This window comes from Rhipicephalus sanguineus, chromosome 4 (assembly GCF_013339695.2).
Source record: "Rhipicephalus sanguineus isolate Rsan-2018 chromosome 4, BIME_Rsan_1.4, whole genome shotgun sequence".
Taxonomy (NCBI): domain Eukaryota; kingdom Metazoa; phylum Arthropoda; class Arachnida; order Ixodida; family Ixodidae; genus Rhipicephalus; species Rhipicephalus sanguineus.
Genome location: NC_051179.1, coordinates 131,434,981 through 131,457,725, shown reverse-complemented (window position 1 = coordinate 131,457,725; position 22,745 = coordinate 131,434,981). Strand labels below are relative to the sequence as shown.

At 45.0% G+C, this 22,745-nt stretch overlaps 1 protein-coding gene across 1 annotated transcript; it reads left to right on the top strand.

The window, feature by feature from the left end:
* The first annotated feature begins 992 nt into the window (after positions 1 to 992).
* On the top strand, positions 993 to 21,822 carry LOC125758300 (uncharacterized). Its single transcript, XM_049415339.1, has 3 exons — positions 993 to 1,341; positions 21,301 to 21,437; positions 21,511 to 21,822. Exons 1-3 carry the CDS (start codon positions 1,170 to 1,172, stop codon positions 21,820 to 21,822), a joined length of 621 nt encoding a protein of 206 aa, XP_049271296.1. The 5' UTR covers positions 993 to 1,169.
* Positions 21,823 to 22,745: the final 923 nt, after the last annotated feature.

Here is a 22,745-nt window from a genome sequence, read left to right as displayed (position 1 = left end):
GCTCATGCAATGAATGCTTGTCTGTTTTTTGTAGCACTCATATTGTTGTTGGGTGATGCATTTGTTTCCGCATTAATATGACTGATGGTGTTCGACTCTGATTTTGTAACTCGTTAGGATTTTGCTTAGCATTGCTGTGGCACTGCACGGACATCCAACATGGCACATTAGCATGAAATTATTATGTTTATTGATGGTGTTGCTAATTGTCGCACACTGCAAGAGGCACACTGTTCTACAGCTGTCACTTAGCAGTTGCTAAATCATAGGCGTCCACTTGAACATTGTATAAGTTCGAGCTAATTGGTACTCCATACTTCAGCACTAGTGCAGAACTTCTAGCCTAAGAACGAAATAAACACTTCCACTAGAAGCTTCTGGCTCGATGGTACACTTCCAATGGTTCGATGGTAGACCTCAGCCAGGATCATGGGTGACGGAAGAGCCTTTGTCACAGATCTAAATATGTGAGGAAATGGAATGCCTGTCACTATAACAAAGCAAGACTAATTTGGTAAAGGAAGAAAGCTTAATATGTGAAAGACTGAAAGAATAATGCAAGGGTTCATTTAAATGCGTGGTGTATATACAAAGGAAAGAAAAGGTATTCTAATAGATAACGGAATTAAATGATTGCATTTACCAGTTGGTTCTACATGCCCGTACTGTTCTGTTCCGGTTATACAAGCAGATGCATACCACCTTATATGGACATGCCAAGGATTACAGTCGGAACGCTCCCGTCATCTCCTGCAAGCTGGTCTTCGCTACAGTGACACGAACAGTTATGACCGATGGATACATGACAACACATTCCACAAGACACTTCTTCACTTCATACACAACACCGGCCTAACGGCGCACATTTAACACAAATATACAAAACAAATATTATGCCTTAAGGGCAAGTCAATGTCGCAAAAAAAAAAAATTACATGTTAACACAGAAAATGTGGTCTTGCAAGACCCCTAATAACGTGTAACCAGTAACGTGTGTGTAGAGCCAAACTAAGAGTAGCAAACACACAGTGGAGCCCAGTGTACACAGAAGTACGAGTGATTGACCATGGAAAAAAAAGAAAATGTTTATTGACCGTTTACGTCAACTCTAGAAACGAAGTTTTGCAATGGATTGTTTATAGTCATACAATCGCTGTGCTTTCCTAGGTATGCGGGCTGAGCAAACGGCCTCATGCAGTTGTGGCAAGGGAACGGAAAAGTCGCCACCAGCGACAAGGTCAGAGGCCACATGGTCGCCAATGCATGGTGACCATACGGATGCCCTTCATTCTGGGCAAGTCCCTCAGGGCAGGCCGCCAGTTTCAGAGCAGTTATTTACAGGTATGGAAAATCAAGTACCTAGTGCAAAGTGCTTTCATTGTGTGATAACACAAGCATTTCATATGTGAAATGCTTCTAACGTGATGCGATCTAACATGGTGTTTCGTAAAATACAGTCTGATGAAATTCTTGCTTTATTCTTAGCCTTTAGAAGCGTCTTGCTGCACTTTTCCAAGTAGTCATCGAAAAACCTCATTAAAGAAGTTTATTGCCTTACAAATCAACTGCCGCAAAAAATTTTAAATCCGTCGAGTACGAACAGAGTTAAAGATTTGCCGTACGCTTTCAGTGCTGTCTCTTTCCTTTGGCACTAGTGAGTGCACTAAAAGCTACGCAGGGGTACATCACAAAAGGGCTGGAGGCTCATTCATCAGCGTGCAACCTCGAACACTTTCTTTCCCTTTTTGTTTCTTCAAATGCGCGGGTGACTGTGTGAACGCGAGCACACAGGCGGGCAAGTCGCGGCGTCTCGTGGTAGCAGCAGTAACTATGAAGCTCATGATACTCTAATCAACCAGTGGCCGTGGACTTTGTGTTAATGACATGGATATTTTGAATTATGGCATCATTTTTTTAAAGAGAAGCAATTTCTAGCTGGCTTTGACAATTCATTGTAAATTCCAGGCCATGTATTTCACTACACTCTAAAAAGTAAAGGAGGAAAAGGGGGGTCGAGGTTACTCCTTTAGCGGAGAAACTGACCTGCCGCCCCCATTACTCGTATTTTGGAGTAACTGCGACGGGACGAACTGTTACTCCCCATAGAAGTTACTCCTTCAGGGAGTAACTGATTGGAGTAACAGATACTCTTTTCAAATACTCCACAAGGGAGTAATGGTTACTGGAGCAACGGATGCTCTTTGTTAGTACTCCCATGGGAGCAAGGGTTACTCTTTCCCAATACTCCTCAAAGGAGTAACAGATAGTCTTTTCCGATACTCCCGTGGGAGCAACGGTTACTCTTTCCGAATACACCTTAAAGGAGGAATGGATAGTCTTTTTCGGTACTCCCACGGGAGCAACGGTTACTCTTTCCTAATACTCCTGAAGGGAGGAATGGATAGTCTTCTGCAATACCCCCAGGGGAGCGACAGTTACCCTTTTCCATTGCTCCTCAAGAGAGCAGCCGTTGCTCCTTCCCTAAACTACTAAAGGGAGGACCTGATGCTCTTCGTCAATACACCTATGGGAGTGACACTTACTCCTTCCAAATACTCCTGAAGGGAGGAACGGATAATCTTTTTCAATACACTCAGGGGAGCGACGGTTACTCTTTACAGGAGGAATGGATGCTCTCTGTCAATACTCCCACGGGAGCGACGCTTGCTCTTTCTGAATGCTCTTGAATGGAGCAAGTTATTTTTTCCCATTAGTCCCGCAGGGAGGAACGCATATTATTTCTCATATCCCCATGGGAGCGACAGTTACTCTTTTACAACATTCTTCACCGGAGCAACATGCAGGTTGCTCGCATTGAATGCTGCTAAAGAAACCAGTAGTCAAGCTCTCCCAACTGCAAATGAAAAAAAGTTTTGAGGAACATGTTTTTTATCGAGTTGTGCCAAGTGTGGCACTAATGCTCCAATAGAGGACAGTATTCCAGATCTAGTCCAAAAAGATCCTTTATTGCATACATGCAGCCTGCCTGTTCACTGGCTCAAAGTAGTCTGAGCCACTTGAACGAGCGGCGTTGGCCGCAAGCCGCTCTTCACATTCAACAGTACATATGTGGTCAAACGTGCGTTGGGCCCTCTTTTTGAAGACAATATTCATTGTCCAATAGAGGGCCAACTGCGTGGATGTGGCTGCCAAAAGGCTCTCCTCCTTAAGGTTAATTCCCTCAAGACGCACAACGAATTCGCGTGACGTCAATAAGTTTCCTACGAACGTCACCGTAGGAACGTAGTGCATCTTGGTGGGGTCCTACAAAAAAAAAAGAGAGCACATTTTAACAGAATGCTTGTTGCTTTATTATTACCATATGCAAATTAGACGATGTAACGTCAAAAATCATGCGGCTACTTAAACGTATAGCCAACAAATATAGCGGAATGAAAGACCCCAATCTGCTTAGACTAGTCCAAGCGTTCGTAATAAGCAGGATAGTTTACATGAATTTGCAACTTATTTGCAAAACATGTTTCGACACTGGAAGGCACATTCTTAACAAGTTATAAGGCTACAAGTTTATCCACAGGTTAGTGACTCGTCTCATTTACATGGAAGCCAATTGGTTCTGCAAAAAAGATTGAGACGCGTCGTCCTGTCTCCTTCCTACCTGTCTGTCGTGGTTTTTTCGCGCTTTTTAAAGATGAACTTCAACCAACTCGCCCAACTGTCCCTGCTAAAGATTGAGACGTTTGCTGTTTCGAGGCAGCATGTCATGCTAGCATACTGTATAAAGTAGAACCCTGCTGATTTCAAGTCCATGTGCAAAAAGAATGTAGGAGCCATGAAATGGGAAAAAAATAGAGTCGTAGTGAAATGCACTATCTCATATCAGTGGTTAAGCATGAAAAAAAAATATCGTGCAGCGTAAGCTCTTGTACTTGCCATCTGATCAGCACAAGGCAATCAAATGCATTGTAGTAGGCGGGAGTTGAGCTAGTTGGTATGAATTATTGACTTGAGACTTACTTTCCTGCACTAATTAGATACCCTTTGTGCCGCTAGCTCCTACCATGATCACTTGAGCATACATTTCTTCCGAATAAATCCAAAGCCTTTGGGTGGCCAGCACATAACAGGTATCTTGAAGTGACCATCACACCCAATAACAAAATTATCGCTGGATGAACCGGCGAAAATGCCACAAGCAATGATGTACTCTGCTCACTTCCTCAGTCTTTTCAACACAGTATGAGATTGGTGCAGCTTGTAATTGGCCGCATGTCTTGCAACAGTGAAGACCAAAAACGCAGCCCTTCCTCCTAAACTTCGCCACCACTGCATGCATTGGCACACTCGGCCATGATCTCATCAATCGAATGAACCGTGGAGTTAAGAACTGCATTATCGATGAAAACATTATTGTAAGCGATTCCATTGGAGGCATAAAAGAACCGAGCACAGACAGAATACTAGTATGGCTACAGCAACAACACACAAGTAAAAAAGAGTGCCAGAAGACCATGCTGTCTTCGTTTTGCTCGTGAAGCCACTTCTGAAATTCAACGGCACACGTGGTAACGTTAAAGACACTTGTTTTCTGCAAAGTTCGTTTGCGGAAACTGAGTGAAGCTCATGGCTCATGTTTTATTTCATCCGTAACAAAAGTAATCTCCGAAACACACATGGCTTTCGGTATCACTTGTTTCTGTAGTGCATCACGGCTAATCTCGGAGACATTTCTTTGACTATTTCTTACAAAGCATAATTCTACATTAATGACCGCTGAATTTATCATTCCAAAAGCGAGCGCAAATACCGAAATTCTGATTTCAAGGAGCGCGTGCAGTGGGGGGGCTAGTTGGTACGAGATGGAAAAACACAAAACTGCGCTTAGAAACAGGACACGAGAGGAGAGAAGTGTACAGGACCAGCGCATACCGATTTTTTTTCTATACTGATTTTTCGAAAGACATTAACTACTCTTTTTTTTTATGTGTCGTGGCAATACTGAGACATGGCTTGCGGTCTTGCGTCTCGTCTTGCGGCTGCTTGCGGTCTAGCCACTGTACTTGCGGCCCGCGTTTGTCAGCGTTGTTCATGAGGACTAGCTTTCTTTCCTCCGTGTAGCAGCTGCAAGACAGCTTGTGAATCCTGCATTCAGCGGCGTGTTCGTCCTGGTTCGTCTTTTCCAAGTGCAGGATGTCTCCGATGATGAAGGACTTGTTCACGTTCTCGCCTGCTATTCTTATGAACATCTAGAACATGTGGCTATCCAGTGAGCAATTTTCTGGCGATTTGTAGCTCGAATTATGATTCGAAAGCACTGTCCGAGATGCCCGTTCTTCTCTTACCAGCTGGTAAAAGTGGTAACGCACATAGGTTTAGAGCACAGCGGAGAGCCGGACTTCAGCGTATTTTGCGGCATCGAAGGCTGCGCCAACACGTACACGAACTTCTCCTCCTATAAATCCCACCTGTATCGTCGCCACTCAGCCGTGCTTGATGAAAATGGCAGCCATGTCCATCAGCGGACCTTCGAATTCCCAAGTGCTCGACGTAGCGCTGAACCTTCGTCAAGTGAACGGCGTCAGCAACAAATGTACAGTGCGGATATGGACAGTGCCGAAATGGCAGACATTGACGGCGGTTATTCGCATAGTGAAGCTCCTGTGAACAATTTGCGATCACGGCAGACTGCAGCTCCACACGAAGAGTTTCAGCGCTTTGTGGAAAAAGCTAAATCCACCATTTGGGATTTTTTTTTTGTGTCACTACAAAACACAGCTTGCCGCATGTTGCAGTGGTGAAAATATTTTCCGAACTGAAGGAGGTGTTCGAGATTGTGCTCAAGGCCTATGGCAATGAACTTATGAATGCAATGAAGACATCAGCAACGGGTCCTGAATTTCAGAATCTTCTTGGTTGTTCATTTCTGCCTGACCTGTTCAATGGGATTGAGAGCAAATGGAAACGGGACAAATATGTGAAGGAAAAATTCCCCTTTGTACCAGCTGAAGAGCACTATGCCGGTCAGACTGCAAACTATCATTATGTCCCATTGCCAAAGCTCCTCACCGTACTTTGCCAGCTCCCTGACATTGCAGCCCATTTAAAATCGGTAAACACCGAGAGGCATGCACCCTCTGTGTACAGAGATTACACAGACGGCCTGGTGTACAGAGAACATTTGCAATCCATCATTACACAGGGCAGTGCACACACTATTCTTCTTCTGTTTTACACGGATGAAATAGAAGTAGTAAATCCCCTCGGAGCAAAACGAGGGAAACACAAGATCCTGGCAGTGTACTGTAGTTTGGTGAATATCCACGCCAGGTATAGGTCGCAGCTGGACAACATTTATCTGGTCATGCTTGTGCGCTACGTGCATGTGAAGACTTATGGTCTACGCACAATACTACAGCCACTATTGGATGACCTGAAGGCAATGCACAAGGAGGGCCTCACATTAAGTGTTGAAGGTCGTGAAGTAAATGCCAGAGTTGTTGCACTTGCATTTTGTGGCGACAATTTGTCCCTGAACCGCCTGGGTGGGTTCTCCTGCTGTTTTAGCAGTGGGCGAGTTTGTCGTTTCTGCATGATATCCTCAAGGCAGCTAGCTGAAAAAACAAGTGAAACCATGTGCCAAGCGCGTACGTTGGGCAGGCATGAACTGCACCTTGCAGCTGTGGCTGTGAACACAGCCAACAGACGCCTGTATGGCGTCAATGAGGCCTCTCCCCTGCTCCAACTTCCATATTTCGACGTGACTCGGCAGTTGCCTCCGGACATAATGCACGATATATTGGAAGGTGGTGCAGAATGTGTGCTTCGGCAAGTTTTAAGATCGCTCCTATCTAGTAGGTTGCTATCTAAGCAGGATCTTGATGTGGTGTCGGCATTCAAGTATGGGCAGAACGACGCAAAAAACAAGCCTCCGCCAATCAATATGTCATTTCTAAATAGTAATTCTGTCTTGGCAGGGACAGCATCCAGCAAATGGTGTTTGGTGAGATTTTTACCACTCATCCTTGGAGCAAGGGTCCCAGAAGGGAATGAAGATTGGGAGCTGCTCTTGAAGTTTCGTGAGATAATCGATATTGTCTTTGCTGCAGAAATCTCATCGGCTCGCCTTGTATACTTGGACGTGGTTGTGCAAAGCTTCTTGGTCGAGTTTTCGGACAAGTATGGCCCTGGAGTTCTCATCCCCAAGCTACACTTTATGGTTCACTACGCTAGGTTTGTGCGTGAGCTTGGTCCACTTAAGATGAGATATGAAGCTAAGCACCAAAGCTTAAAAAAATGGCGGCAACTGTGAAGAACTACAGAAATTTGACGCATACTCTGGCTGAAAGGCACCAGTTGAAACAGAGTTGTCAGCTGCACAAATTTCAGCTGTACCAGGAACTAGAAGCCTCAGGAAGCAAGCCTGTCGAATGGAGCACACTGCCAACGTGTGCCAGAGAAGTGTTGCCTATGACAGTGCATGAAGTAAAAAATGCAATGGTTGACCGGCGCACTTACCATGCTGGCAGTGTTCTTGTTCGGAGAACAGAGGAGGGTCCACAGTTCTACGAGATTGAGCGACTGCTTGTGGCAAGAGGAGTGCTCTACACACTCACGAGAACACTGGTGGTTGAGTGCTTCGACAGGCACAGGTTTTGCTACTGTGTTCGAAGAGCCAATGAGCAGAAAATTGAAGAAGCTAGTGAAACATATGAGCCATACCTGTTGGACCTCTATGAGACGGGTGAACTGGTTCCTAAATGGGAAACTTTATAGACTACTTTTGCATTGTTGAACAATAATGTGTAAACTATTCAGTGAAGTGCTTTGTTTTTAGATTTTATGTTTCTTAAAAATTGCGGAGGATGTGTGAAAATTGAGTGTCATGTTTAACGAGTGATATCAGGGAGCACTGTGTTTCTGTTGTATGGTGTACACCTTGTCACAGAAAATGGACGAAACGTGATCCACTGTAACAATGCATTAATGCCAGACTACATGGGTCTCAAGTGAATTGGTGAACTTTTCTGTTTAGTTAGTGAAGTGCACCTTTACGACATAAATGTTGTGCTGTAATTCACCTTACAATAAAAAAATCTCAAGTGGAAAGCAGCAAAGTGCAGAAAACATGTGAGACGTAGCATGCACAATGATGTCACTCAGTGGTGAATCATGTGTTAATGTGTTTTGTGCAGCTCCATGATGATTAGCCGTCAAAGTAATACATTATGGTGTTTATGGAAAAGTGTATGGTTTTTATACATCATGGGAAAAGGTGGCTTTGTTGTTCTAGCTGAGGACATTTTCCGGGACCAGGCCTCTTGCGCTATTGAAAAAAATGGCTCAAAGCTTGCACTAAGCTGCACGCTGCTTGATACACAGCGAAGCTGATCGGTCTCATGCTTATCTATTACTCTATCTAGGCAGCACTTTTGCTTGAACTTGGCCGTAGCGATGTGCAACTAATGCTTGAACTGGGTTGAACTTAGCAGCAGAGACGTTAAATTAAATAAATATTAAATATCTACAGAAGTCATTCATGCTCTGTTTTTGCATACGTATAATCAAAAGTCAGCCTACAAGTAGGGTACAAATTCGTTTTCGTTTATGTCAATTTTGAGCGAAGAAAAATTATACTTTTGACCTGGCTCTCTTGAAGCGGCCTGTTGAACGACTCGTCGAACATGGTAGTGCCTTCAGCAAAGTGATGATATGCAACAGTACGCTGCAATATAAAGTTAAATGAAGAGGAATTTGTGATGCAGGAGGTTCAATTTATCCAAAGCTCAATGTATGTAGCGCTTTCTTAGCCACCATTTGATACAACTAGCAAAAATAAGTGGTGTACACAATTGTGTACATAACGTCTCAAAGGGCTAAAGGACGAATTGTGCGGAGTGACACAAGATACTTTTATGCTGCATGCTTCTCATAAGCTGCTAGTTTCCTTGATCTACACATCTCCTCACCCACATCGTATTGACATTTCCCTGCCCCAGATGCAGGAGTCTAAAAAGTGCAAACCAGACTCTGCAAGGTTTCTTGTGGTATGAGATGCCTGGTTAGCTTTTCTGAAAATTTCACTCAGTCTGAGAACAGAATTATCTTGTGAAGAAGTAATACAGTAAAAGCAATAGCTGGACTAGTTGGTATGCATTCATGTTTAAATTTTGTAGCGCGCACAGAAGACAGGGACAAGTTAGCGCTTGTTTGTCTCATCCTTGTTCCTGTCTTCTGTGTGCGCTACAAAATTTAAACGTGTGGAGAAGCCTTCTAGAATATGTTATCTATCTAAAGAGTTACTTAAAGCTCAAGTGCTTATTTGGGCCGGTTGGTACACGTTCATAGAAAACAATCAACAGCACAAAGCACAGGACAAAAGGATTAACACAGACAGCGCATGGTCCATCTCTGTCCCTTTGTCCTGTGCTTCATGCTTTTCTTTATTTTTACTCATAGCTGCCTTTGAAGTTCTACTTGTGCAATGGAGTGGTTGTGCGTTGATTGGAAAGAAAACCTCAGTGGCAGAAGTCGTGTGTACTTGTTGTGTGAACTACTATAAATGGAATGAAGCAGGTAGACGGTTTTTATGTCACAGGATTCAAGCGTTGAAAGGAAGGGGGTTATGTTGCAATGCAGTTACACTGATATGCCAGGAATACTGACAGGATACAGTGTAACTTCACTTGAACGAACTTCAAGGGACCTTAGGGAAAAGTTTGTTACAGTGAAAGTTCACTTAACTGATACAGTTATGTTGCACTTTGTTATTACAAGCTGGAGGAAACATCAGCTGTTCAAAAAAAACTTCAACCCATTTATTTGCCATGTTCCTCATTTGCATGTGCATTTATGCTAATTGAGCATATTGTGAAGAATTCATTAATCTTTTGCTGCACTTGTTCACATAGGACTGCAGTGGTCATCAATTGACATACTGTGTCCAAACTCTAATGAATCTACTCCAGTGCAATACTCTGCCAGGTAGCAAAGGAGTTCAGTTTCTCCAACCACATCAGTGCTTCATTAGCTGAATCATTAGGTGCATTCTCTTGAAGGGTTAGCTCTAGAATATTGATCTCTTCCTCCTTTTCTACTCGATAGGATCGCTGCAATCTCTTTCATAGCGTGGAGCATGTCTTGATCTGAAGGTCATAGGTGGCATAGTCCTCACAAGCATAGGTTCCCTATCAGGGGGTTCCCTATCAGGGGGGACGAAGGTTTATCAAAGCGCCCCCCCCCCCTCTCTATTAAGCCAATGTATAGGGCAAATTTTGTGCCCCCCACCCCCCCTCTTAAGTGAATGAGGGAGGGGGTGCCCCCCTCCTCTTCCCCCCATCGGTGCACACACCTATGCTCACAAGGCAAAAAGCACTTCGTACCCAGCCTCTCCAACAGGGCCGTGATTAGTCACAGTGATACACTGTTCTCGAAGCTGATTGTGGAGGCCATTGTAAAACTATGCTACGAAAGGTGTGGTTCTACTTCTTGGAGTGATCAATACGACTTGAGAGGCATTGGATGGTGTCAGAAAATGTGTTCGCAGAACTGAAATGCACTCTACTCTGAATTTCATTAATGTGAAGTGTGTTAGCACTGTGTCCAACGGCACTTTGTGGGTTGAAAAAATTTCGTACAGCTGAACAGTTTGTTTAATCGATATTCATTCAAGTGATATTTCACTTGAATGACCAAGAGTTTATTCAAGCAAAATATATGGCAGTGAGACAGAATTGAGATAAATGCCGCACCGGATTAACCATATTGAAACTTCATTCACACATGCAGTAGATATGCTAGTTACAGTTTTTCGTGTCTGTTAACACATTTTTTTCCCTTTCACATAACGTGCTTTTAAGAATTCTCTTGCAGCATCTATTCATTTTTGCAGTAAAGTCAAATTTATTGAATTGAAAATAGCTAATGATACATGCTGCCGTCTTCTTCACAGAACACTGCAAAAGAGGGAGCCCACAAAATTTGCTTCTTCTGAAGATTAACAATGTACAGTGCTGCTCATTTTTATGGTTGCTAGACAATAGCTGAGTACAATGCTAAGGCGTGCTACTCTCCTGCATGAATTCACTCACCACAGTAGCTCTGTGGTCTTGAAATCCTGCTGCTGACTATGAGGTAATATGATGAATTCTCCATAACAGCAGCTGCATTCTGATGAGGGTGTAAAGTAAGAATGCTGCCAAGGTGCACTGTACGTACATTAAAGAACTATGGATGAGCATAATCAGTCCACTAGTTCGCATTATGACACCTCTTTTAGCCATATATAGTTCTTTGCGATGCCAAACACTGGCACTCATCATTCTGCACGAACTCTAATGCTCAAACTTCGTTATGGTAAGTGTGATGTGCATATTTGTGCAGATAAGGCACCCTGTTGAGACTTGATTAATTACAGCTAAGCCTCTTTATAAGAGACAGGCACCTGAGAGTAGTTCTTGCCCATTATATGAGGTGTTTCTCAAAAGCAGGGTACCACATTCTTATTTCCAGATCAATGCCTATTTCGATGCTGGGCATGGCTGTGTCTCTTAAAACCTGTTTTCTTTTAACACCAGTGTCTCTTATAAAGGGCTTCAAGTGTATTGAGAGTTTCAGAACTTATTCAGTCATGCAAGTCCTCTGTACATTGTTTTAGCTCAAAGTCATGTGGTTCCGTCGCAACTGCTCGCTTGAGCTGAAGTTACTGTATATTACTTTTAGTCAGTTTAGGCTAGCTCAGCATAAGTGATGCCAGGTCTCATGTGCAGCAGGGAATCTGTGATTACGCAAGGTTATTTTTTGTTCTGTGGTTTATTTGCTACAATGAGCTACCCTCATATCTGTGTGAGGACACCTTAAAAAAGTTGCACCTGGGAAGACATGGATTAACTTGATAAGGCAGCTGGCTCACTATACTTTGGTTAATTACTGTAAGTTTAGCTGCATTAGGCCATGTATAGTTACACATCAGCCTAGCTTAATTGCTTATTTGATGCAGGTTGGCTCAGCAAATGGACACCTTTTGGTAAAGCTTAGTGAATAATTCAATGGCAATAAAGCATCAGAACAGACCCTGAAAATGACCATTGTTTGAGTTTGCCATAAAAGAAGTACGCAAAGTGTACTATATCACCACAGATCACGACTCATGAGCAGTTGATAATAGTAAGCTTTGAACATCTAGTGTTCATAAGCCATGCATGTGGCTGCATATATATAAGGAACTTATTTATTCCATCATGATAATTAAAGGTAGCCACCCTGTTTTATTTCCATAATTGCTCTGTCTGCTGTCATAGTGTATGCCTCATGATGTTTGAAATTAAAGTGTGTTGAGGAAAATGCCCTGTAAAAGAAGGCAAACTAAGTTATTAGTCTTACATTTCAATTCATTAAGAATGAATACATCTTTCACCTAATGTGCCGTGAACAATGCTTATAGTGACAGAGATAGGAATGGCAAACAAACATTGTGATTCAGTACATTATGTCAAAGTACTTGTAACTAGATGTGGTCTCATGAAATGATACTACAAGATGTATATTTTTATACTTTAAGCTATATAATATCAGTTATGTATGAAACTATAGGATCCCTACTGGATGGATGCTCATAATGCATGTTGGAAATATTTATCAGTTCCTGAAGTAGCCACTGGGCTTCTTCAATTTGCCATTCTGGACTGTCCAAGACTGTCAATAATACTACATTTGGAGTGCCCATTGGCTGAAATCACCATTTCAGGCAGTCCAGAACGGTTAGGGATGGATGATAAAGGAGCACCACTGTCTTATGCCAAGTCACTGAGAAAGAACTTAGCGATTCAATTAAAGTAGCACTTTAATTAAATCAAAGTGCGCTTACAGTCAGACTCTCAGAGCATTCCTTTATGCACACATCATATGTGATGTGCAGACAGAGTTATTAGTGGACACAGTGCACACATTCCAGCATAATAAACACAAGGTCCAGCAAAATATTGCTTTAAATTTTGTCGCTTGCTAATTTTGTCGCTTGCTAATGCCATGCTCTCTTTCAGCAAAGTTGAGAATTTGCATAGCTCACTGGGCCTCTTGAATTATTCATCTCTGACAATCCCTCATTGCCTGAAGCAGTGCTTTCAGCCACGGAATATTATGTATACAGTTTCTCAAATTTTTAGGGAAGGATAATCGAAGAGAGTCACTATGTTGGTGTGATGATTAGGACGGTTCGAGCACTTCCCCTATTGTGCAGCGGCGCAGGAAACAGACAAGGAGACGTATTTAAACATTTATGTACAAGGTATAAGGATATGAAAAGTAAGTGGTGTCGATGCCGTCGGGGCGACCACCCAGCCCACGAGGAGGGAGAGTCCCGTGGGTCTCACGGCTTGCGAGCAGCGGTGGCGGCGTCTAGGAGATGCCGGGACCAGCGCGACCTCGGACCTTGTCTCCGACGTCCTGGTCACCACCCGAGCGCAGCGGTTCCACGGGCGCGTTCTGGCCAGCACAGCACCGTCTGCGCCGTGCTGGAATGCTGCTCGCCACAGCTGCGGTGCGGCAGCTCATTCACCGGCGATCCACGACTTGGCCAGGGCACCGCCAGGTACAGCTCGGGTGAACCGCTCATGGGCTCGCGGCCCACGTCTGAGTCTGGCGCGTCGCTCGGTACGGCTCGGCACCACTCGGCGACTTTCGATGCAGTTAGCAACTCCACCCCTGGCACCTGGATCCTTGGCCACCCTGGACCTCGCCCGGCTCCGTGGTCCTCCGTGCCCACGCGTCTCGGCCGGCAGAACGTCCCGCTCGTCCGAGCTCAGAATTGCACGCCCTGGCCCGAACACTGCGAGCGCGCCTCGTGCCACCGTGCCACCGCGCTCTTCTTTTTTCTCCCTCCGTGCTCGGTGGTCCGCGCCGACGTTTTGGCGCTATTTACACGTGACAGTTGGTTATAAAATACGCAATAAATACGTAATTTCATCATGACAATTTTTTATTTGTATATTCATGCCTACCTCACAAGTGAATGCACTCAACAAGGTTATTGGCGACAACAGGTGTTCAAGTTTTGCTCAGGCAGAGGTTTGCGCACCAGATGGGGGCAGAGTAGCCCTACCACCAGAATTTTTGCCTGCCCCACCATTGCCCCCGCAAGAACCAACAGTGAAACAATGCAAAAGTTTCCTAACTCCTTGCTAGTATGTGTTATCAACTTTTCACAAAATTCCGACAATCCCTTTTGGAAGTCACTTTGCAAGCAACTATAAACCTTGGCTCCTATTCTTCCCTATATCAAAGGGACAATGAAAGACTGCATAAGAAGGATGACTTTCTGCACTTTCATGAAATCGGTGAAAAGCAATTAAACAGTGGATTTCAGCCCTTGGTGCGCATTTCTCATTTCCTGTGTGTGTTCTCTTTACCATATAGTACAACCCAGTCTTGTCTTTACTTTCCTATGTTCACAGTTTATTTTGTGAGACATATGTATTCTTGTATAAATTATTCACTGAGCTTTTGTCCCTTTATTTCTCATTCCAAAGTCCACCTATACATTATTAATATACATGACAATGACATTCTGTGGTGTCATGCCTTCATAAGCTAATCCTAAATACGTATTTGAATGTACAGTACTCATAGATTCAAATGCGGCACCAATTTTTCAGTATTCCGATTGATGTGCATAATTGCATGCTCGAGATAACCACATCCTGTTCTCTACTGGAAACCACATCCTGTCACGACGAGTCTGGTCGCTAAAGGTAATATGGGCTCTGATCTATGCTTTTGAGTCGAAATTACGCTGATATGACCCCAACTGAAGACGGTGGAAATGAAAAGTATGTGCGTTACTTAGCCCTAAGTTGCCCTGTCGCAATCCGTGGGTACTGTACATTCAGCTTTGCACATCCCACGTCACTTCACAGCAAAGAAGTACAGGGTCGTGCACATCTAAGGTGAACGCCATGTTAGTATTCAAAGTGGTAACAATAAAATGTTTCTTCTTCTTGGGGCAGTGTCCACTCCATGACGTCTAAGAATGGTGTCCATAAGCACAATAACAATTTTCCAGATTATGTATTACACAACAGCTTATATGACGTCCCGAGTACTGATGAAGTGTCCAATTTAGATGTGAACGATCCTATACATCTGTACTTGGCATGTCACTAAAAGATGATAACACAATATAGGCAAAATGATAGGTTAGTGGTACGTAGTAACCTGTGACCTTGGTTCAAGTGCTCCACCTGATTAGAATATTTTATTTATCATTATAATGAATATACTTTGCTAATACTTGTACTCATACCTTTTTTAGTCTTTTATTTGATAATTTCATATCATATATGTTGAAATAGCAAAAGTTGGGGCACAGTTTTGTATGTTGGCTGGCAATGCATTGGAGGCGTAGTTTCAGATGGGCTTTTTTATTTCAACAGGGGCTTCGTAAGTGACATTTGGGGTGTCCACAAGCTCGTGAATTCATTCAGCAAAGGTAGCAGAGTCTATATGCAGGATCCCTGCTTTCTTACATTCAGACATCTGCTTCTAGTGAAGGAACTATGTTTTACAAAGCAACATTCCCCATAGACATGCCATACTTATAGAAGGTATGGTGTAGCTAGAAGAATAAACAGAGCCCACGCCTAGTCGCGTTCGTGCAGTGTGTTTCTGCCTTGATAAGTCGGATAAGGGCCCTTATCTGGTGCTTAAAAAACACAAAGGGAAATCTGGTTTAACAGGTAGCACATGAATTCAGCAGCCCCTGGGCAAATAAAGGGTCTCACAGTTTTGATGCATATTGATGCATTGTTCCGTCTGGCCAACACAGTCCTTTCCACATGAAAGGAGCTTTTCACTCGCTATTAGCTAATCACACTTGATGAACTTGGTCTGGAACTTTATGATGCATCCTTGCTGTTTGTGCTGCCTTCACAGCCTCTGCTATGAACAGCAGCACAAATATTGCCCTACTCGTTCTTCACATCCAAAAGACAACATTGCAGTCATACCTTGCTTCAACTTTCTTCAGCCTTAGTGAGACACCATGCAGATCAGGGATATTTACCACATGCCTGTCTTTGTTATTTCTACCACTAGTTAATTCCTTGTTTTCTCGCTTTAGCTTCTCTAGAATTATTTTGCTCCAGAGAACCTAGCAACATTCAGGACACCTTGACTGTCTTACATTTCCACCTGCCTCGTGATGCTCCTCTATCAAATGTCGGCATATTTTTTTTTAAGGAAGCAGTCAGAGAAAAGGAAGCTATGGCATTCTTGACAAATTTAGTGTCCTTGAGAGATAGTCAAGAATAGGTTTGACTGAACATGGTGAATACATCTGACACATGTGCGGTCTCCCATGTCAGATGCTGAGACCTAAAAACCAAATGACACTATTGCTGCCACTACCATGCCTGACGCTATTTCTGTGAAACAAAGCTTACACATGGTTCCCACAGAACAGAGGGTACAGCCCTTTCCCACTAAAGTGATGAACTTAGGTGTCGGTACCATTAACCAGAAAGACATGAGGACATTGGGATTAGCAGAGCCTACATGTTCGTGCAGGGGCAATGTCTACAGAGAGTTCTGCTTCGAGCTATGTTCACTTGCCTTTGGCTCGTTCTGTGGCTGAGCAGAGGCAGAAAAAGCAAGATGTGTTGTGGAGTGTGTGACTATTGTCATTGTAAACCAAGGTAGCCCAGGCTTCAAGGCAAACATGCATTGCTCGATGGTTTGCTTCCTCTCATTGGCTGGGGCCTTTGATGGCTGACAAGGAGGGACAGATTGTGATTGTGCCTGCCCCACTGTCGGGAAGAGGGCACTTAGCTTGCTGCAAAAGCTCACTTTAGAAGTTAATTAGTACATTGAGGACAGTGGAGATTTCAGTGCTTTGGATGTTGTTTAGAGTTGAGACGCACAAGACGTATGCACCACCTCACCTTGTGTCTGAGAAGGAGGCATGGCAGCACATTGTCTCTGGACACCTCCAGAGACACCTTGCAGCATTGTGTGTCAAATATCCTTTTTGAGTTGAGAACATCTGGTGATTTGGCACAGTCTCTTGCCATAGAGACATCTCTGCTGACTGGGTTCAACATAGATGTTGAAGATTTGTTCTACTCGTTGCCACACTGAGGACTGACTTCATGTACGTAAGGGATGGCATTTGGAATGACAATGAGAAACGAAAGTTTGTGTACAGTTGTGGGGTTTCAGAAGCTGCCTTTTGGGGGGTTATCTGTTTATTTATCTGACATTGACTGGATAGGTAACGTTACAGGCAATTCAGGTTAGGGGAGGACCTGGTAGGTCCTCTTCTTGATGGTATCCACTTACTATGGATCCGCCAATGGTTGAAATTCACACTATTTGCCACAATGCAAGTGCAACATTGGTGCCAGAAGAGGTGAAACGTACCACCTGGAAGACCGTAGACAACATTTAACAGTAGGGGCATAGTCAGGGGTGGGGGGGGGGCTTGTTGAGGGGTCCAAACCCCCAAAATTTTTCAATTTTGCATGTGTATACACACACACATACAAATGCACGCTGAACACACACTAAAGTATGGTTGAGCCCCCCTCACCGGAAAAAAACTTCTGGCTACGCGTCTGTTTAATAGGAATTCGCATGCAGCGTCACATGCAGACCCAGCTGGAAACTCGCAGGCAATCGCTGAATCGCACATGCAGCTGCCGTCATTTTCAAGCCATCAACGCCAACAAAAGCGCCCCCTTCCCCTATTAAGTCAATGTGTGGAGCCGACTTTGCCCCCCCTCCCCCTGTGAGCACGCCTATGGTGCGCAGGGTTCCCCATCATTAGGGGGGGGGGTGGCTCATCACAGCACACCCCCTGCCTGCTAATTCAATGTGTGGGGCAGATTTTACGACCCCCCTCGTTCTTAGACAACAATTAAGGGGGGGGCGGCCGCCTCCCCTGTGCGTACGCCTATGATGAGGTACGGTGATCAGAAAGAACGTTCGTGTACAAAGCGGCCAAAGTGAAGCTAGACGCTCATTTCACTCCGCTCGTGAGTGTTTCGACACGTTTTTTAAAGCCCGACTCCTGCAAACCGCCTGACACTGCAGCTTCACGGACGCCGTGACTCGGATTACCCTCGTTGCAACGTCGACCCGTCTGCGAAAATATGCCAAGTTGCACGCCTTGGAGCTCCCCGAAACACACACGGCAAGGATTCACAACGTCTCTGTGACTGAAAAAAGCTCAGACACTACCAGCACGCCGTTCCGCTGCAACAGCGCGGTACGACAAACCGACGACGCACGCACTGTGCATGTTTGCAAGCGAGTTCAGACACGAAGGCGCTCACAGCGCTCAGAGTTCGATCAGTTCGATCGAGAAGCTCCGGCGATTTGTAAAGATGAGGGTGATTGGATTGGATTGGAACAAACTTTATTTGTGCCTGCAGTTGGGCGCTCGCGCGCCACGACGAGGGCCTACGTCGTCTTCGGGGTTGCCGTTACTCGGCGCGGGTCTCCGCTCGCCGTTGCCGGCTCGCTGGGTCCCTGCCTTTCGAGCGCCCCGAGGAGGACCTGCTGGACGGCCCAGAGCTGTTGATCCTGGTCGTAGCTCTTCGCGGCTTCCTCGAGCCGCGACGGGATCGTTCTTGATCTCGCTTCCTCTGGGTGTTTGATCGTATCGTGTTCCACAGCGCCGTACGTGAACCACGAAAGTAAAGCGCCGAGTCGGCACTTAGTGGGGCGGTGGGTGGGGGTTTTGAAATTAAATAACAATGTTGCAGTAGATGGACAAACCGTGCACGATCCGATCGATCGAGATCGAATATACGGATCGCATGCGCGTGTATTGCCGGCGGAAGCGTAGCCAGAATTTGTTTTTCGGGGGGGGGGGGGGGGGGGTTCAACCATACTTTTTTGCATGTCCGTGCGTGCCTTGTATGTGTGGGTGTATATATACACATGCAAAACTAAAAATTCGGGGGGGGTTGACCCCCCCCCCCCGGCTACGCCCCTGATTGCTGGCAAGAAACGAACGTTTTCCAGGCACTGACACTTCTTAGTAAAGAAATAAAAAAAAAAGAAGATCGGGCAGCTCAACCCCTCACCCCCCGCGTCCCTCCCTCCCCTTCTCGAGGCGTGCGGGAGTAAGTGCTTCCATTCATCCTTCCGTTCCTCCCATTTCGACCAAGGACTAAGCAGTTACCCTCCGAACTTTGCGCACGGCACGCAATGCTTCTGCAGTTCGTCCTTTGTGGGAGTAAAGCGCCCTTTTTGGGTGAACGGTGCAGTTACTCCCGAAAACTTTTTAGAGTGTATAATGTTTGGCTCACGTGTTCTCAGGAGCCTCGACTGCCTATAGGCCGCATTTCTGACCGTGCTCAAGGAGTGTCGCAGGGACCCTTTAAGGGCAAGAGAATATAATGGAAAGAAATGTTTTTCACTGAGAAGTTCAATTTACCCCGAAAATAACGATAATAAAAATTCTTTTGGGGAGCTCGTGCAGTAGCAGATTTTCTCCTTAGTGAAATCTACGAGTGAATCTAGCCTGGCAAAGGAATGTTGGCAGTTGCTTTGCCAGAGTGTCTTATGTCTTGTGATGCTGACTGCTAAAAGAGCTGAAAGAAAGCAAAAGAAAAAAAAAACGAATTATCAGACTGTCCTGCCCAGGTCAGCTGGGCAGGACATTTAAAAAAATTGACAGGCGAACCATTTTTCCTGCTTATTTTATGCAAAGTGGAATACAGCATAGTAAATGATAAGAACTGTTTACCAACTAGACTGCTAGGCATAGCGAACTTTCGGCTCAGTAGTGCTGCCTAACACTAGCATAATAAGTTCGCTGCTGTTTTAGATGTCACATTACCACCACATGCAATAAATGTATGGTTTAAAGGGCCCGTAAACCACCATGCGGTTCAAATTTAGTTGGGGTGAGGATGTTGCGCTCGAGTCTACAACGAACACGTAGCCGTGAGAAATTTTCGAAACGGTGCCGTAATAGCAGAGTTACACGCGTTTGAAGATACAAAACTAATGGGGACGCGTCGCTGCAACTCTGTTGCATGCGCTGCCTTTAAAATGTGCCACACGAGCGCTGTGAGGCGGAGGCGGCATTGTTTCGAGCCACAAAAAAAAAGGAGCACGAAGGAACAAATATGACAGACCCATGATATTTGAGGGGGAAAGCGCTTCTATCGCATCTCCATGGGAAAGCGCTTGGATGAATGTGTGACGCATGCAGCCGCACCCCTTATGTGGCGTCGCATCACGAGCACTCCCTGAAATAAGGTGGACCAACGGTTCCCATTTAGGAGCACGCGTTTGTACTGAAATTGATAAAATAGGGGAGGCGAATCGCCAGCTGCTTAGAACGTGGTTGTTTTTGACAATGTTTCATCGATGGCAGCCCATTGATTATTGTTTGCTGTTTGCTTGATACGCTTTCCGCTAGATGGACATAGTTGTCTGTTTTTGGAGCTGTTTATAAGTTTGTGTGTTTCTTTAGCGGCAAAGGGTGCACTGTCCAAGCTTTTTCGGCACATGGCACCGCGCAAGAAACGTCATTGAACGGCCACAACAATGAGCCTACTAGCCGCTGAAGGGGCTCATTTGAGACTTTATCTACTACAGGACATTTATATAGTGTATTTTTCGGAAACAGTTTCAAGAATCGCCTTGGCTTTGTGGTAGGACTCCTGCTTTTTTCCCACCCAGATGGCCCGAGTTCGACTCTCATTCACACCGAAGTTTTTTATTATTCATTTTATTTGCAGCTTTCTCGATTTTTCAGTCACGGGTGATTTTTCGCTCACAACCAACGACGCTGACACTAGAATTTCTGCGAAACGAGCTCTATAACGCTATTGCGTTAAAAGAAGCCCCTGCTCCTTTCGCTCTTTCTTTCGTTCGTCGGCTCGTCTCTCCTCCTGAGCGAGGAGAGAGAGTGGCGAGCGCACGTATCTGTGAGCAGGCAAACAGGCTGGCGAATGACGAGCAGGCTACATGTTGACATCATGGCGAACACCTAGGGGTTGAACACTGCTGCCAGAGAGGAGAAGGGACTATTTCTTGGAATTTGTGGGGCGCCCACGGCTCGTAGCGCTGCCGTGTTTGGCATTGTTGATAGTGACGACATTCTGAACACGATGCATGCGTTTACTTCAAATGCTGAAAAAAATACCGGAGGTGGTTTTGGGGCCTTTAAGGAAAAGAAAGCTGTGCTGCTATTGGGCATTGAAAGATTATTCCTGAAATAATTGAGTCTTCATATTAAATTTATTGTCTTTACATGTGCTTAATGGATAGTAGAAAGAAGGAAATTTTGTAGCAACACCCTGCTAATGTACGACTAAATTTTTTTTGCAGGGCTCGATTCTGCAGCGTTTCCAGGCCAACTGCGTGCAGAGGCTGCACCTGCAGAAACTCAGCCGCCCCAGCATTCAAGGCCACAGCCACCTGCTGCGAGGGCACCACCAGCCTTCACTTTAATGGGCAATGGCATGGTAAGATCACCTGAACTAAGGACGATCAGAGATGATGTGGATGTAGTAAATACTGAAAATTTTTCCTCTACAGATACACCTAGCCAACAATGTCACCGTCAGCAAGGAGGTGTACGAGACACTGATGGCAGTTCGAAAATATTCGCACTTCGTCAAGCGGGCGGCCACCGCAATTTGGTCGTCTGAAGTGCTGCCGCTAAGAAGTTTTTCTGGGACACTGTCCAACAGGTATCTGACGGATGGAACTGAAAAAGCTCCACAGAGGCCCCTGACACCGCGAAAAGTTGACGCCTTGAAAGGCAAGCAATATTTTTTCTTTCCACCGTATTTCTGTTTTTGCATGTTCCAGTTTGCGTCTGGGGCTGTCTGGCAAACTTACGTGTAAACCCAAACAACAGATATGTGCACTTGTTGTTATAGGAACATTTCAGCTCAAAAAGGGATTACTCATTCTTTTAACCCTTTGATGGTCAAAGATGTACAGGTACCGTATTTACTCGCATAATAGGCACACCCCTAGTTTGGTATCTATCTTTCAAATCATATCTTTCAAATACGCGCATAAAATGCACCCCGAACTTGGCAGTGATCAGCAGTTCTGTACCGTATTTGCACGGTTGCAATTCAACGCCCTCCTACATTAACTGAATGGAGGAAAAAAAATTAAAAAAATAAAGACCGCAGCAGCGCTGGCTCGCTGAGTGAGGAAGGAGGGCAGTAGCCAGTGCGTCGGAGCAACCTTTGCACCAGCGCCGACGTTGCTCCGGCCGCTTGCAGGCCGCGCGCGCTCCGCATAGATCAGACGATCGCATCTTCAAGTGCACTTTGAGTTTCCTGTCGGGAAAAGCGTCGGCGTTATCGCGTTTTAAAAGCTTTAGCGGCTTTATGACGCAAGCTCGGCAGGCTTTTGGCGCCATTGATCTTCCGGCCGCGAAACCAAACTTCGTATCACGCGCGTTGCTCTTGGGTCAGTGCTTGAGTGCGATAGTGTCGACAACCAATCTTCATGCTGTCTTGGACAAACTTCCGCAACAACATGCAGAACCGCAGGCTAGGCCTAATGGGCCTACGGAGTGCGCTTACGCAATTAAAGTGCTGGTTTTGAGGTAACTTTTTTTGGCCTCACGAATTTCGGGGGTAGGCCTGCAATCAGGGCGGCCTAGATCCAAGTAAATACGGTATTTTTCGACCATTTTTCTTGCTTGGCAAGTGCTGCTACACTTCTGAAATACGAGAATTTTTTTATGCGTCGATGTCTCTCCGTTGCTTTTTTTTTCAATTTTTTTTCCGCAGCGGCGCGCCGGCTTT